At 42.5% G+C, this 16,974-nt stretch overlaps 1 protein-coding gene across 1 annotated transcript in view; it reads right to left on the reverse strand.

Moving 5' to 3' along the window:
* Positions 1–1,678: 1,678 nt before the first annotated feature.
* maml3 (mastermind-like transcriptional coactivator 3) overlaps positions 1,679–16,974 on the reverse strand; it is a 338,548-nt gene continuing 323,252 nt past the window's right edge. The window contains exons 4-5 of the mRNA XM_028801708.2: positions 10,734–10,815; positions 1,679–5,932 (exon numbers count right to left, since the gene is read on the reverse strand). Coding sequence (XP_028657541.2) covers positions 4,920–5,932; positions 10,734–10,815 — 1,095 coding nt within the window. The 3' untranslated portion in view covers positions 1,679–4,919. The remainder of the gene's footprint in view (positions 5,933–10,733; positions 10,816–16,974) is intronic.

A 16,974-nucleotide genomic window follows, 5' to 3' on the forward strand; every position in this document is an offset into this window, starting at 1 on the left:
AAAATTCCAACAATTGCCCGCTTGCGAGGATGGGTGAGATGTATTGTAAACTTTTTCCACTTTAGCAGTACAGATGCCACATGCTTAAAGAGAAGCAACGTTTATTGGAGTTGCCAACACACAAACTTATGATTGATGTGGTCACGCGATGAAACGTTAGAAAGGTTTAGTCATCTGAGCAGCTCTGTATACTGTGTAGGCAGCGAGGTCGCTCCCGTCGTGACTGGCATAGCAGGATGCTGGTCTGCAACACAGTCAGTCGGTTTTAATGTAGTGACATACGATTGTCACATAGGAGTCTACTGCTCTGGATGTTCAGCTGTTGCAAGTTAGGGCTACTCTCTGTGCTGACCCGAGCAATGTGCCGATGCTTTGCTTAGGATCTTCATAAAGCCTAGGTCCAATAAATTCACTCATCTGCTTTCTGTTTGGTATAGCATACTGCAGTTCCAAAACCTCTTATCATTTATATAAAGCCCTCATTCTTTTCCACAATGATTTAGGGTGACATATCTTTACAGATAAAAGCTGCTATAGATTCTGTTATTTTTTGGGCACAAAGGAGAATCAAATGGAAGCTTGAAGCTTACCTGCCTTCTCCAGTGTGGATTGTCAACTGAGACGTTTCTGGGCGATGCGGAGATAAGGGATTTCTCAGATTTGTTGTGCTATAGTAATAATTAACTTCTGAGCAGCACAGCACACATATACCTTTGCTTTTAGCCAGTTGTTCTTTACCAACGCACCAGGTGAACCCGTAGAAAGTCCACACATCTGACTGAAGTGCTGAAGGTGTTGATTTCAGTTGAGGAGGACACACCATTTAATGGGGTCTTACCTGCAGCTGGACTCTTCTCATTCTATGCAAGGTAGTAACGTGCTTTTGCCACAGAAAGCCCTAACAGGAGCATTAGCAACATCTACTGGATTGGATGGCAAAAATGAAGATAAGCAAAAAATCTACATATGGTAATTGAGCAGGACATAGATTCACAAGATTGAACTTGAGAGGTAGAGAATCGATATTGAAACTTTTAAATGAAAAATTAAACGATTAATCAGAAAATCAATATTTTTACCCAGGCCTAATGAATGGGATTGGGGGGCCTATACTGTGAACAAAATTCTATACAGTTACATACAGTATGTATGACAAACAAATAACTTTATAAACACATCACTGTGCCTGGTCACCTGGAGAGCTTAAAGGAACACTCCACTCAAAAATGATATATATCTAATACATTACTTACCCCTTGTACTTTGTAGTGGTGGCTGAAAAAAAAATTCTGAAGTCATGTTTTCATGCAGAATAGAAAGAAAACATTTAGGGTATCAATCAATAGTGACCGACGCAATACAACAAGGTAAAAAACAAACATACAGTATATTACTCATGTAGCAGAACACGTTAGTTATTCAGGTAAATGCACAAAACATGCAAAAGGCGTACTTTTTTTTGCTAAAATATTATTAAATTGTGATTTCTGGAATGATTGGTATACAGTACATGACAAACAGGAGAGAGGAGAGGTCAAGGAGCACACGCTGATACAGCGCATTGTCGCACCCGTGCAACGGGTGACGTGACGACACCTCCGCACCACACTAGTTCAGACAGACAGGAAACAAAACTAAATTCAGATGTTAAACAAAAGAAAACAGAACAATCATAGAGTAATTTAATCATATGATTGAGATAACATTTTATTTTTTTTCTTGAAAAAAAAAAAAAGATGTTTCTGTAATCCTCTCCTGTTAACATTTCAGAATTCTGTACAAGATAAAAAGAAATAAGCACTGCTTAAAGTACAGAGTAAAATCTCAAACTAGAAAAACAACTCCAAAATAAAAGAAAAATAGGTTTACAGTACAAATTAGTAGTAAGACATTGTCTGAAGTGCAATGGCATAGCTCTGATGAGTTTAAAAGTGGAAAATGAAATAAAAATACTTCTCTATTTTAAACAAACAGCATTTTTACAGATAGTAGAGCCAGTATTATCTGATGTATTTCAACTTGTAAAAACATATTTACAAATACCCATTATTTTTCAAATTTAGATTTTTTTCTGCCTTTAAATTTATCACATACAGGCCTATGTCAGCACCAAAGTACAAAAACAGACTGACAGACAAATGAACAAAAAAAAAAAAGAAAGACACAAAATAATAAAAAAGCACAAGTCGCTCGTTTCCTTTGTCTTGGTCCTAGATACCTCCAAAGATCGCACGGCCTCATTGCTGGGGTAGACCACCTGCAGGCTGCGTGTGGACTGAGGCCTGGCCGCCTGTGCTCAGCTGGGAGGTGGGGTTGGCTTGCACACCTGAAGCAGGGGTGGCTGCCCGCCAAAATCATCTGGAAGCTGCAGAGCTGAAGAGCGTAAGCTTTAATGCAAAGATCACAAACCAAGGCCTGCAAAACAACAGACAGAGCGAGAGAGAGAGAGAGAGAGAGAGAAAAAGAAAGAGAGAAACGCGGCCAGCACGCAGTCTTCACGTTTGGTTGAAAGGATTGCTGCAGACAAAAAGGTTTTATTATTTATTTGGGGGGGGCGGTGGATTGCAGTCTAGTCCCCTGCTGAAGCCCAGGAACAAACTTACAGAAAAAAATTTAAACAGTTGTCCCTTGCCTCAGTTCTCAAATTTTGTTGTTAGTAAATACAAACCATGAAGTAAAAACCCCCAAAAATAAACCAACCTCTTTCTCACTTTTTACATATCTGAGCAGCTGACGGTACACATGGCCCAAGTTAAATAATATGGCAGTCACTTCTCTTTAGTTCTCTGAATGTTTCTGAATATTGCAGTAAAGGAGGCAAACTGACAGACCACCCTGTGCCGCCTGCTCCTTCTCCTTGCCAATTTCTTTCATCCTACGTTAAAAGATCCCTACCAATGTTTAAAACTCAGTTCTTACAAAATATAGGACAAAAATAGGAGGACAAAAATGACAAATGCACCTCTCACGTTACTGTTGATCTAGTAAAGTAAACCTCACCAAACCATAAAATCTTCTAAAGCGTTTAATTAATAAACGTTAAAGACGGAGACGTATGACATCAACACGTTTACACTTGGGTTACATTCAGCTGCTGCTCACGGGACATCACACAACTGTAAGGGATCATTGAAATGACAATGACGAGACAACGCCAGACAGTTCAAGTGACTGCCACTCCTTGGCACACTCAGGCTTTGCTCCTGGGCCTTCAGGAAGTTTCCACTGCAACCCACTGCCCAGATTTGGACGTGCTCAAATGATCAGAGAAACCCTAAACAGTTTCTAAATGGGACATACAATCCAAAGAAACCGATTGCACAGTTAAGAACACATTTAAAGCCAACCTTTTGAAAAGCTATTTATGTTTTTTCATTGAACACTTGCAATTCTTCAATGTGCCTCAGGTAAAACAGTGAAATTCTTTATAAAAAAATAAAAAACCTCAGTTCTCATTTAAAATTTTATCAAGACAGAAAAGCAATCAAATACGAGTACTCGATGCTTTTTTCTAGTTATGTTATAATCATATATATATATTATATATATATATCTATATATATACAGTGGAACCTCGAGATACGATCACCTCTGTATACGAGAAATTCAAAATACGAGGAAAGTATGAGCGAAAATTTCTGATCTAAATGCGAGCATTGGCTCGCGTAACGAGCCAGGCTGTGGGTATAGCTCTCAGCTTAGCGAGGGGGCGTGGTAGCAGTTGCGAGCCGCGATCTGCGGTGTCTGCGTTTCTCACTTAAGTGCACAGGTGGGAAACTGGCCACATCCATGATTGTTCCTGTGGCAGATGGGCTGCAGCTGCCATGTCCTCCCCGCATATATAGAGAAGCGCGAGCCGGTTAAGAGGGAGAAAAAGTAAAAGAAGAGAGAGAGAGAGAGAGAGAGAGAGAGAGAGAGAGAGAGAGAGAGAGAGAGAGAGAGAGAGAGAGAGAGAGAGAGAGAGAGAGAGAGAGAGAGAGAGAGAGAGAGAGAGAGAGAGAGAGAGAGAGAGAGAGAGAGAGAGAGAGAGAGAGAGAGAGAGAGAGAGAGAGAGAGAGAGAGAGAGAGAGAGAGAGAGAGAGAGGGCAGGCAGGCTCGCGTGTAGCTGAACAGGCGAGCCAAACAGCTGAAGCAGGACGGTGTAGAGAAGGTCAGCTGCATTAAGAGTGTCTCGCCTGTTGCAGAGCCCGCAGGTGAGACGCTAACAGAGAAGAAGCACCGGGGATTGTCATCTGTTTTTTAAAGACGGCATCCTTTTGACGTTTTAACCTCGTGTTAAAGGATTGTTATTCTTGTGTATTTTAAACCTCCACTTCACAACTATTTTAAGGATTATTTATTTAAAGATTTATTGAATGCTCTACTGCACTTTGGACACCTGTTTTGATTCTTTTAATAATCAGTTATATTATTTACCAGTGTTATTTATTAAAGGTAGACTACAGTATATATAATTTATCAGTGTTATTTGTTAGGAAAATTGATTTTTATGTTAATATATTTGGGGTGCGAAACGGATTAACTGGATTTCCATTATTTTCAATGGGGAAGTTTGTTCTAGATACGAGAAATTCGCTATACAAGCTCAGTGCTGGAACGAATTAAACTCGTATCTAGAGGTTCCACTGTATGACCAAAATTGAATGGGATACTGGAGAAATAAAAGGGAGGAATACACACTGAAAATGGACTCACTTCTAAAAGACTATGCAGACGCAGGTTTACTGCCAAAATTATGAAACATCTTATAGCGAGAGAAAACAATTTGCAAGTATAAAAATGCATTCTGGACCATCCACAGGTGAGTATGTCAGATAAACATTGCTTGGGCCCCTCCCCGAAAAGAAAAACAAAATGGAACCCCGACCCTCTTGAAATCTTCATAAACATACAACATCCACCTAAAGCGTGTAAAGTGGCTACTGGCTTCCAAAAAGTTCATCGATCCACTCGTCTGCCGAGCCACCTTTCATTAACGAGTCCACAAGGTCAGCCCCATCGGCTAATCGGGGGAAAGATCCTGCCCCTGCTGACTGACCGCTGTAACTGAAAGGCAAATCTTGACTTGCTGTCCGCTGGTAACCGTGAGGCTGACCACTCTGTACATAGGACGACCCACTTGCACCCATTTGCTGGCTGGGGCCCTGGCTGAAAGGCGTCATATTCGGGACACCCGGGTTCATTCCAGCCATGACCATTGGTCTTGGCTGCTGGGTCCTTGGTTGACCAGACATGTGCGTCATTATCTGCCCACTCAATGCAGGGTTCATGGCTCTAAGATTTCCAGTAGGATCCACAATAGGCTGGTTCAGTCCTTGTGGAAAATGTTGCTTAGCCAGTCGTGGCTGTCCTGTCTGCACGCTGTAAGCAGGGCTGTTGTTAAAGGTCAGTATTTCACCACTAGTCCGCCCAGCCATGCCTTGTAGGTTCTGTTGCTGTTGCCAGCCTTGTGCTCCCTGGCCGGCACTTCCCATCATACTCTGTAGTCTTTGAACTGGGGTCTTAGGCATAGCTTGCCCCACAGGCGGTCCCTTCATTTGTTGTGGCTGTTGCTGGGACAAAGCAGAGTTCATCATCATGCCCTGCCCATAGCCACCCACCATACCAACGGCTTGTCCTGCACTGGGCTGCCTCTGTCCTTGAGAAGGATTGTGGGCCATTGTTATGCCACTTTGGTTTGGGTGCTGCAACATTTGGTTCATTGCAGGGTTCATACTGTATATCCCTTGTTGGCCGCTTGGGGTGCCGCTGTAGGCCATGCTCATGTCGGGCTGACCTGTGGCCGCTGACATTCCACTTGAGTTCTGGACACTTGCCATCTGAAGCATGCCCTGGCTCTGCTGCTGTTGCTGCTGCTGCTGTTGCTGCTGAAGTAAACGGGCATTGCGGATGCTCTGCAGGGCCTGGGTTCGTGCCATCTCCTGTGGCGTGCCTGAAATAGAAGGAAAAAGAAAATGAGAGTGGACGATCTGGCAATACAGCAATCCTACCAAAGACTCTGAGGGTGAGGTGCGGGCTGGGAAAATCCTGTGTGAGGCTATGGTGTAAAATATTGAATTCATGCACATTTTGTCGTCAGTGATGAATGTTGTGAGTGGGGTTTGGAATGATGATTTAAACAAGGCACTAATGTACCCAAAGAACAGCGCCATTGTTATTCTCCATGAGACATTTGCTGTCCTTTACCATGCTGCAGCAGAAAGAAGGACCAACAAACAGCTGGCATCCTCCTTTCTGATAAGGCTATCGACTCCTTTTAAATACCCTGCAAAGAAAAAAGAGAACTGTGCTCTGTAGATACGGATGTTTGTTAAAAAGCGTCTGAACAGGACTTGAAATGAAGGCTGGAGTTCTGAGACGGCAACTAAGCAAGGATGCCGACCCCACTTGTGCCCATAATAAAGTGGGACTGTTGATGTCAGCCGCAGATAAATTAAAACCCCACCAATGTTCAGTCATCTATTCTCCAGAGCCGGTGCTGTGGCTTGACTCACTTCTATATCCCATCATTCCACCTGCTGCGCTTGCCATGGTTCAGAATGTAGGAGGAACTGGGAGGGTTGCCTAAAAATGACTGCTGTTCGGTCTACCAAGGATTCTGCGCCTTAGATGGCTGCGTTCAACATTTTTTACTGTAGGTTCCCTTAATAGAATCTACTTTCCACTTTGTAATGGTATAACGTATACAAATGGAATTGTTCCCAGAAAAAAAGTTTTCTTTCTCTATGTTATGAGTTAATCTAGTATGCATAACAGGAGTCCAGATCAGCAGAGGTGGGGGAAAGCAAGAGCTTATTTTGCAGGCCCCAATTATTATAAACCACCAGCTTCTAAAAACGAATCTAGTGAAAGTGGCAAACAATAACATGCATGATGACTTGTGAATGAAACCTGCTGGTGACAAAAGGCACTGTAGAGTATCATTTGCAGTGGCCTAACCAATTAGCCTATTCAGTGTCAGAGCTTTCCCAACCCAAAGGCTCGCCAGGGAGCTCTCAGTATGGACGCATTCACCTCAGTGGATCTGTCTGTCTGTGTATGGTGTTCAGTGAGGGGCCACTGAAGTTTTCAGGTCTAAAAATCCACCTTCTTCTCTTGTATTACACATCTGCAATCACTGTGCTTAAACTGCTTCTTCTACACTCACCACACTGATATTGACTTTGTGGTTACTAAGATTTTACTGTAAATCTTTTATCCATTTTTACTTGCTTCAATACTCTATTTTGAGAATTGATGTCAGGATGATATTTGGCTCTTCAAAGCATCTCAATATTACCCTTTTGTTTATCTCCTCTTCTACAGTACCTGCTGCTATCTTTTACAATCTTTGACTTTTGCATATAGCTGTACATATAGCATAGAAAGAGGGGCCCATAAATAAAAATTATTTTAACATATGAGAAGACAACATCTACTAAGATTCTTTCTTTAAATTATGAAATCTCAAACCAAAATCTAATGCTGCATTCCATTTACCTCAGAAGTCAGATGTTTGTGCTGAGAATGACGTCACACACAAGTTGACTATGTTCCAGTAAAACATTCAGAAAACCAATATGAGTGCTTCCAGGAAAACCTTTTTTCTACTTGCTCCGTTGGAAGAAACAGCAGTCTTACACGGTATTTTGTGCATCCAAACACCACAGCAACATGTCCAGAGATAGATGCTGAACAGTACTGTGTGTACGACTAATTAATTTAATGAGACACAAATAGACAGAAGTGTGAATAAATAACAGTATAATACTACAACTTTCACTAAAGTTTGTGGTGTACTTCGACAATTTGGATTGACGTCATAAGCTGAAATTGGACAAACTCAGACTTGACAGGCCAGTCCCAAAGTTGAAAATTACAATTAGGAATTCGGATTTCATACTTCAAATGGAACACAGCGTAGGAATCAAGGGGATGAATTTCAAGAGATTGCTGGCTGCTAATGCGGAGTTTGTTTGCAATGACAATAGTTTGGCCACTGTGTGAAGAAGAACTGATCGGAGGAGCTACTGTATATCCTGAAGAACATTACAAGTACTTGAATAATAATCTCTTGATCTCTCCATCTACCCATTTCTGTACCTCTGTTTCCCATTACAAAGTCACAGGAAATTTGTCTGTAGTCAATGAATACACACTCACTGGCCCACTTACTAAGTCCAGCTATCTAGTAAAGAACCCATTTGGATCCCCGAAGTTATGGACTCACCAAGGTGCTGGAAACATGCTTTAAGGATTTTGGTCCACACTGACAGTTCTTGCTGTGGTTTTGGGAATATGTTCATGCAGTGAACCCTCCACTCATCCTAATATTGGACTGAGATATGGGGACTGTGTAGGCCACTGGTCTCAAATGAGGTAACTGTTGGTGGAACCAGTTTGAGATGATGCATGTTTTACATGAGCATAAGGGAATGCACTTGGTCAGCCACAACACAAGTAATTGTGGTATTCAGATGGCAGTAAACTGGTATCAAGAGGTCTAGTGTATGCCTAGAAAGCATTTCTCACACCATTATACTGCCATCTCCCTACTGTACTGCTGCCAAGAGGTAGGCCAGGTCCGTGAATTCATGTTGTTCATACCAAATTCTAAACCTGCAATCAGCTTGTCACATCAAAAAATCATGATTCATCGTACCAGGTGACGTTTTTTACAATCTGTAGCTTTATCTCCCTGCGGATAGCTGACAGAAGTTGAACCCAGAGTGTTCTTCTATTGGGATCGACTGTACTTATTCCTTTCATAATTGGAAGCAATTCAATCATTCCCCTTTCTTAATCTGTTTGCTTAAAATAAAAGGTTTAACTCTCATCAATCTGTCTTCATAACTTATACCTCTCAGTCCAAGAATCGACCCAGTCGCTTTTCTCTGGCCTCTCTCAAGTGCTGCTATGTCTTTTATGGAATATGGACGCCAAAACTGAACACAGTAATCAAGGTGAGGCCTCAGTAGTTTGTTATGATGCTCAAGCAAAACCTCCCTTGACTTACACTCCACACACATGCTATATAACCTAACATCATAGTAACTCTCTTGATCACTTCTGTCTATGGTCTGGATGTAGATAGTGATGAGTTCATTGCGACTCCTAGATCCTTCGCATAAGGTGCACTTTCAAGTTTCAGAGCTTTCACCGTGTATTCAAATCTAACATTTTTACTTTCTATCAGTGGGAGCCCAACTGCTTCATGGCTGAACATGTCATACATTCAAAGGTGCCCTTCTGAACATCACTGTTGTAACGAGCGGTTATTTAAGTATTTGTGGCATCTCTGTTTGAAAGAACAGGTCTGGTCATTTTTCTCTGCCCTCCCTCATTCAGAAGACGTTTTTTGCCCACAGAACTGCTGCTTACTGGATGTTTACAATGATGTGGTAAACTACAAAGACAGCAGTGCATGAAAATCCCAAAAGGGTGGCAAGTTTTTAAAGATACTAAAATGACCAACAATCATACCACTGTCATTGTTTATTTGATCATTTGTCTTGGCCATTCTAATCCCTGGTCAAACGTCGGCTAACCTCTCGATCAAGTTTGCATGCTAAATATACGGAGTGGAATCTACAAGATTGGCTGTTTGGCGGGGCAGGCAGGCTATTTGTGTTAACAGCCAAGTGTACCTAATAAAGTGGCCACAGAGTGTAAATGAACTCCAGAGGATAAATTAAGGTTTTTGCCAGTACCAAGCTATTGTGAATTAAACGATACCACAATGGTAAATTTAATTTGCTTCCCATTATATCAATTACCCGGTGAGTCATATAAGTGAAATCTCTGTATTGCAGACTCCCTAACACAATTAGTGGTAACTGAAGAGAAGGTTGAGAACACTGACCTGGCTCCTCATAGCCTTTTCTTTGCGGGTAGATGGTGTCTTTTGTCTGCAGTGAACATTACAGTGATGGCACATTCGATTTGCTGCTGGCTTCTAGTTTTTAGTCATTCTTTCTATTGTTATTTAAAAGGTCTGCCGAAAACACCTCATAAGTCTAAGAGCGCTAGCAGTGCTGGTTATCAAAAGCTAGGGCCACTCAATAATCTAAACCCTTTTGAATCAAGACATCAGAAAGCCATACTGATACTGTAGCCGGTTTCCAAGGAGACGAGACCAGTGTTAGGCCTAATACATTTCAGATGGTTTTGTCAATTCTCGAAAGAAACATTGAAATTGATTCCTGCAAATTAACTGACATGAGCCATAGGGGCAGTGCTGACATGATGTTAGGGATGGTACCTCTGGGCAAAGGCAGCTTCCAAGGATTTACGTCTGACCTGGTTTCCATGGAAACGGGACAAGATAATCGAAGGCCTGCCTTGCAGAGGGCAGGCGCACGTTTTGTTGGAGGCACCTCAGGTTGGATTCTCTGGAGTTAGGACTGTCAAAAGGTTTTGATGAACTACTAGTTGCCAAATCACAGGATGGTGTGTGCAGTGCCTGGAGATTCGGAGGCCGTCTGCTGAGATGAGCAGCTCACTTCGTAAACACATCCTGCACACGTTATCAAGCCGCTTTTATAGTAATTCTTCTGCGGCTTTGCTCGCTGTTAACTAGCTACTAATGTGTCAGGAGATCAGTTCATGGATTCAGTTGAAAAGATGCCTGATCCAGCTGTTAGTGCGGTCAAACATGCTACAGAAGTGTGTGCCAAGGCAGACATTATCAGCATTTAGGCCAATTGTGCCCACGTCTGTGTGTGAGGACACTTGTTTGTATACTTAGCACTTACCTTGAAACTGGGTGACTTGCTGAACAGAATAGGGGTTCCTCTGTTGCTGCGGATGCTGTCTGGGTAGATGCTGCTGTAACTGCTGGGAAAGAAAGAGAAAAAAAGAAGTCAGTCATTGATGGCAACTAGCAGGACAGGCTTGATGAGCTGCCAAACACTTCATGTGTCTGCACAGCCATGTTAGTCATCCTTTTGTTTGGCACTTTGTCAGGGTGGCGACAGACCCTCGTAGAAATGGAACACAGGTGAAAGCAGCTCACTCTGAACGTGAACTCTCCCCAGGAAGGGAGCTGGCCTGACAGTCAGGATTTCCTTCCTTCCTTCACTTGCATACCTTTGCCTAAATGACAGCAACTGTCACTTGCGATTATTAAAAGTGGGCTTTGAACATTCCCCCTGTACTTAACAACTCATGGAATCCAAAAAAAAAGCCATGATGGCTGAAAAGCATTTCCAATCATTCTTTACCTACACTTTAACTTAGAAATAAAGAATATTCTGACCAGCGGCCGACTATGAGTCCTTATATTTTCAATTCAGGCTTTTCACGGTGCTTTTGCAGATGAAAGGATGTGCTTCACAAAGGCACCAAGAACTTTACACTCAAAGCATGTCTTGTGACCATCACTTGGATTACACGAGTGCCTGCTGAAAGCTGCCAGAAACATAATAATAATGAAAGAATTTTAATAAAAAAACAAAAAACAAACGAAAGCAGCACACTTGCCATTTGTGTCATTCATCTTACTGCTCTGGGGTATTTTTAGGGGAGCTGTCTCATGGTTAAAGTGGCTTGCATGCAACTTTTTATAAATGGCTTCCTGCTTCTTGCCCCGGACATTCAAGGTGATAACTCATAGTGGCCTACTTACCGATACCCTCAGTAGGAAAATTATTGAAGTGTTCAACATCAGAACAAAGTTGTTTTTTCAAGACAACCAAAATGATTGTTCAATTTAAACCTTATGCACAGAAAATAAACTCAAATGAGCCATGTTGTGTACATTTACAGAAAAAGTAGACATAAAGTGTACGTCTCTTTGGCAGCTTCGCTACAGGAAGGCATCTCGGCTGGAGCCGTACTGATATACAAGGGTTCACAGCACATCAAGACAGTGGGACCGATAAACATCATGAAGTACCTGAAATGGACTTTAGATAAGGACTCCAAATAACACTTCAGAAGATAAAATGGCACTGCTGCCTCAGGCTTATGTGGACATTGCCTTCCTTTCTCCTTTCACTCTGGGCCTTCCAGCTTCTTCTAGAAGACTGCCCTGGTGTATAATACTGGCACAACATCGACTTTGCTACATTCCTCACCCTGATATAAAATTTTAAAATAGTGACAATGCATCATTTGAAATAGCAATTCCACCACTATGACTCTTTCCTGAACTGATTACCATCTTTCTAGAGAATCCCAAAATGGTAGAAGCATCTAGAGTGAGCTCTAAAGCATGGATTAAAAGGAACTTGTGGGAAACTGATATGACTGGTAGACTTAGTGAGATGACTGCCAGGACCCCCTGCAAAATGCATAGCCTCATAGTTGTGGTTATCTGTCTTGAGAGAAGCAGCAGGAGCAGTAGTAGAGTACTGGGTTTGTTCTATTATTATAATTTTCAAAACATACATTTTTGTAAAACAGACTTGAATGAGGGCAGCACGGTGGCGCAGTGGTAGCGCTGCTGCCTTGCAGTTAGGAGACCTGGGTTCACTTCCCGGGTCCTCCCTGTGTGGCGTTTGCATGTTCTCCCTGTGTCTGCGTGGGTTTCCTCCCACAGTCCAAAGACACGCAGTTTAGGTGCATTGGTGATGCTACATTGTTCCTAGTGTGTGCTTGGTGTGTGGGTGCCCTGTGGTGGGCGGGCGCCCTGCCCGGGGTTTGTTTCCTGCCTAGTACCCTTGGTTGGCTGCTTCAACACTCTCCAAGTGTACGGCCTCCATCTGCTGACATGAAAACGGCTGTAAAGTGGACATTGTGTGCTGCTTGCTTTCAACAGGAGCTTCCATGTTCTAAATCATTATTTTGGTCCTCATCTTCTCATTTACTTTTTCTAGTGAGGGACGCAGTTGATAATTTTTTCAAATCAAACACTCAAACACACACACACACTTTGAGATAGTCACGACTTACCGATGTCTATCACTCGTGTCTCTTTTGATTCACTCTCTTGCTCTGACATCATGACTCTGTCATGGCCCTTCTGTTGGCCTATTAGTTACAGCTGGCCCCTCCTATTGTTGCCTGTTGCTATGCAACATTACTTCCGTAGGAGTCACATGTTGGGAGGCACAGGGAGGTATAAAGAGGCAAACGGATTTGTAGTGTTGCTTTCATACTGTGTACCTTTTGTGTCTCGGTGATAGCCACTATTTTTGAGCCTCCCAAAAACTTTATGTTCTGCTGTCTTCTTTTAGATCTGGTGGTTTTGACTCTTTTCTTTTTATCTAGTGATTTGGATACTTTTGCCTGTGCTTGCCTGATCTGACTTCCTGTTGGTCTTTTGGATTACTGTTTACAGATGAATGGTATCAATAATAGGTCTTTCACAGCTGTTTGTCATGGCTCTTAAGGCGTCAGCTCATCCAGCTCTGAATCTCTTTGTAGGTGTGTGCTGCAATCCTGCGGCAGAGAGGAGCCGTGCTACACAAGCTCCTGCTTCACTGGGGGTGTCTGGAAGGCGTGCACCTCACAATCAGTGTGTCGTTCAGTAAATACAGTCATTGTGATGTCTGGATGCTTAAGCCACCAATTTTATGGCTTTGTGCACACATAATTGCAGATGGAGTTATAGACATCATACCTGTTCTTGATCTGAGAAACTGCCAAGTTAAAACTTCCAGAATATCAAATCCAACTTTTACACACAAGTGGACTCTACCTGGCCGTTCCTGCTATAGCTTGCAAGTATGAACAAAGCTGTTGTTATGACTTCCTTATACATTTTTGAGTGAATTCCTGTCCAGCACCCATCAATCTATTAATGATGAACGAGCCCACCAAAGTTCATGTCACCATGAGTTCAGCAAAATCATGGAAGTGTTCAGGAACTCCAATGGAGGAATCATAATGGTGGCAGTGGTCTTTTAAGGGCCCCGATATATAGGGGAAGCATCTGCCAACTATGCAGGATTGATTGCGCCGAACTCTGAGGCAGCTTTGCTAACCACTGTGTCACCGTGCTCAAACAACAAGAGACACAGATGTAAATAATACCACAGGCAAAATCAAAAAATGGCCACATGCTAGCAAAGTAAAGTAAAATACAGCTGACTACACGGACAGTCTTAGGGCACACATTAGCTGTGTGATGAAGTGTTCTAGCTTTTTACTGTCTCTTGCAAGTCAATATAGTTATCCATTACAGAAAAATAAATATCCAAATGTTAATGTACACACTACTTTGAGGCACCACTTTCTGCTTGTGACGGCTGCTGCTTAGGAAAAGGCAATACATGTGAGGCACATTTTGTCATCTTCTTTACTGTATGGAGGAAAAAAAACACTAAGAGTAGAACTAGTGGGCTTCATTTGTGAATTGGTGCCCTCTCAAGTTCACTGGGTCCCCAAATCACTAATGCAGGCAGCAATCACCATGGCAGTGAACGGTCTTCATCACTCCCAGCATTCCATTAAAAGATGCACAATGGGTCCTGAACCAAGCTGTGCACACACCAATAAAGAACTAAATCTGTGTGTCACCTGAATCCGGGGTGGTGGACCTTAGACATAATGCTGCTAACATTCATTCCCTGTAAGCTTAACTACAACACCATCGAGCACACACATAGACAATCAAAAATCCGACAAAACAGTATTAAAAACAATCAAGCATGGAAGATATAGTGCGAGACAGGAGCAACCTCACGTTGGAAACTAAAATTAAGCCACACTGCAGTTAAACCAGCTAACACTCATCATCATCCTTTTCTTGGTTTACTGATGTCAGGAAATTGCTGCTCAAATTCTTCTTCCTCTAGTCTCCATCCTTTGACATAAGAGCCATTCTTTTCATATCATGTAAAACAACCTCTGGGCCACATCTCACCCACTTCCATTTTGGTGTACCCCCTTCACCCTGCCATCCTCTGCCTTTCACGTCACTTGCCCAGTCCACATTCTTCTCAGCACAACACCTATCGCTGCACACCGAATCCTTTTCTTAACTGGCCATTCGTCTTCCTCTCACTCCGTGACACTCCTAGAGCTCAAGCTGCAAACTGATGTAAAGTCAAATAAATGTATGCCTTTATTATTATGCCTGAAGAAATTTCACAACTTAATAAGGTAAACAACCCCCACGATTTCCTTCCTAACCTGAAGGGCCATATCTTAGTATTCATGTTTTTTTTTTTTTTTTTAATTCCTGATCCCATCAGAAAGCAGGAAACTTGGGGCCAATGAATAAAGCAAAAGCAAACTCCTAAGGGAGTTAACTCATCCATTTTTGTCTGGCAGCATTCCACGGGTCATCCATGCAAATGGACCCACCAGAAGGTTTTTGGAGATCTGTGCCAAATTTTTGTGTTTTTGTTTTGTTTTTTTTTTCTTTTCTTAATCAGGGCAGTGGAAGTGGCTGTAGCAGAAGAGCAGTTTAGTACTGTGCTGATCCTCTCTGGCACGTCAGGTAGGGAAGAGCGCAAGGCTGCATTGGGGTGACTGACGGCACACTGGGAGACTTGACACAAACAGAAGGGGTCATCATCTGGTGCCTGAATCCACATATTACAAGGCGCTCTAGTATTTTACATTTAAATGAATAAGTGTGGGCGGCATGGTGGCGCAGTGGGTAGTGCTGCTGCCTCACAGTTAGGAGACCTGGGTTCGCTTCCCGGTGCATTGGCGATCCTAAATTGTCCCTAGTGTGTGCTTGGTGTGTGGGTGTGTGCCCTGCGGTGGGCTGGCACCCTGCCCGGGGTTTGTTTCCTGCCTTGTACCCTGTGTTGGCTGGGATTGGCTCCCGTGACCCTGTAGTTAGGATGTAGTGGGTTGGATAATGGATGGATGGAGGAATAAGTGCCACATTTTAGTCTTACTTTTCAGAGGGTTTCTACTAAAGACATAGCCCTGAACTGAGCAGTCGGTCTTCATTTACAACCTTGTTTTGTATTCTACAATGCGCATTGAAAAAGGCACTGATGATAGTCCACTGGGCCAGTGTATCAGGTTTTCAGCGCACTGTACCACAAAAGAAAGTCAACACTGTCTGGACCAGACCACTGCAGAGACCTTCAACCCTGCACCAAATAAAACTGGAGCCACAGAGCCAATAAAACATAATTCAGGATGAAGAATTAGCCCCCCCTGGCCAAAACAAACAGCATGCCACAATTCATTTCAACATTGCTTAATCGTAGCACTGGAGACAAAAGCCTATCCATTAAGCAAGTTCATGATGTCAAACCAAACCCACTTGGCTGGCAAAATATGCTGGAAAAGCACACGTCAGCAGGAGTCCGAGCAAAATTAGATTGTGCTACAAAAAAAAAAAACATTAGCTTCTAACGTCAGTCTGCAGGAAGGATGACACTTTTCATGGGACAACTGCTGAATTATCTGACAAACTGGTAGGTCAGACAAAGTGTCAAGCTCAAATGAGTAAGGTTTTTTTTTAATCTACCTGTCATCTGAATACATTTATAAATATCTGTATATGGTGCCTTAAATGTTTTTATACATAAAGGAAAGAATAATTCTGAAAAAATATTCTCAGTCATCTTAACTCAATTCAGGGTCATGGAGTCCAGAGCAGCATCGGTGACAATGCATAAGCAGGTAATTAGTCTTATTAGTGGTAATGTCTTTACAGGTAACACAATAAGAGCTTATGGCCTCAAATGTGATTATGCTTTTTAAGCACCACATCTAAAATAGAGAAGATTATTTCAAAGATAGCTGGCGCCATATGCAGAGGAAACCAGACTTCATTCCAGGAGTTTTAAAAAGGACACCAGGCATGCATCAGGAATCGAGTACCAAAAACAAGCATTTAGTTAAAACTTGGCTTTTAGCAGACATCATCCTCCCAATCAAACTGGGCTGCAAATAAATTCAGAGAGGTGCACGAGAAAGCAGCCCACCAGGCACTGGCAGTAGCAAACACAGTCAGGTGAAGCCAGTGGCACTTCCTTTTGCTAGGTCTGTTTCACTATCTGAGTGCTGCCTGGAGAGAAGACATTTATTGGTAGCTGTATGACTCCAGACTCCTTCAGGCTGACACTTGAGGGATTCTTG

This window comes from Erpetoichthys calabaricus, chromosome 5 (assembly GCF_900747795.2).
Source record: "Erpetoichthys calabaricus chromosome 5, fErpCal1.3, whole genome shotgun sequence".
NCBI classification, from domain to species: domain Eukaryota; kingdom Metazoa; phylum Chordata; class Cladistia; order Polypteriformes; family Polypteridae; genus Erpetoichthys; species Erpetoichthys calabaricus.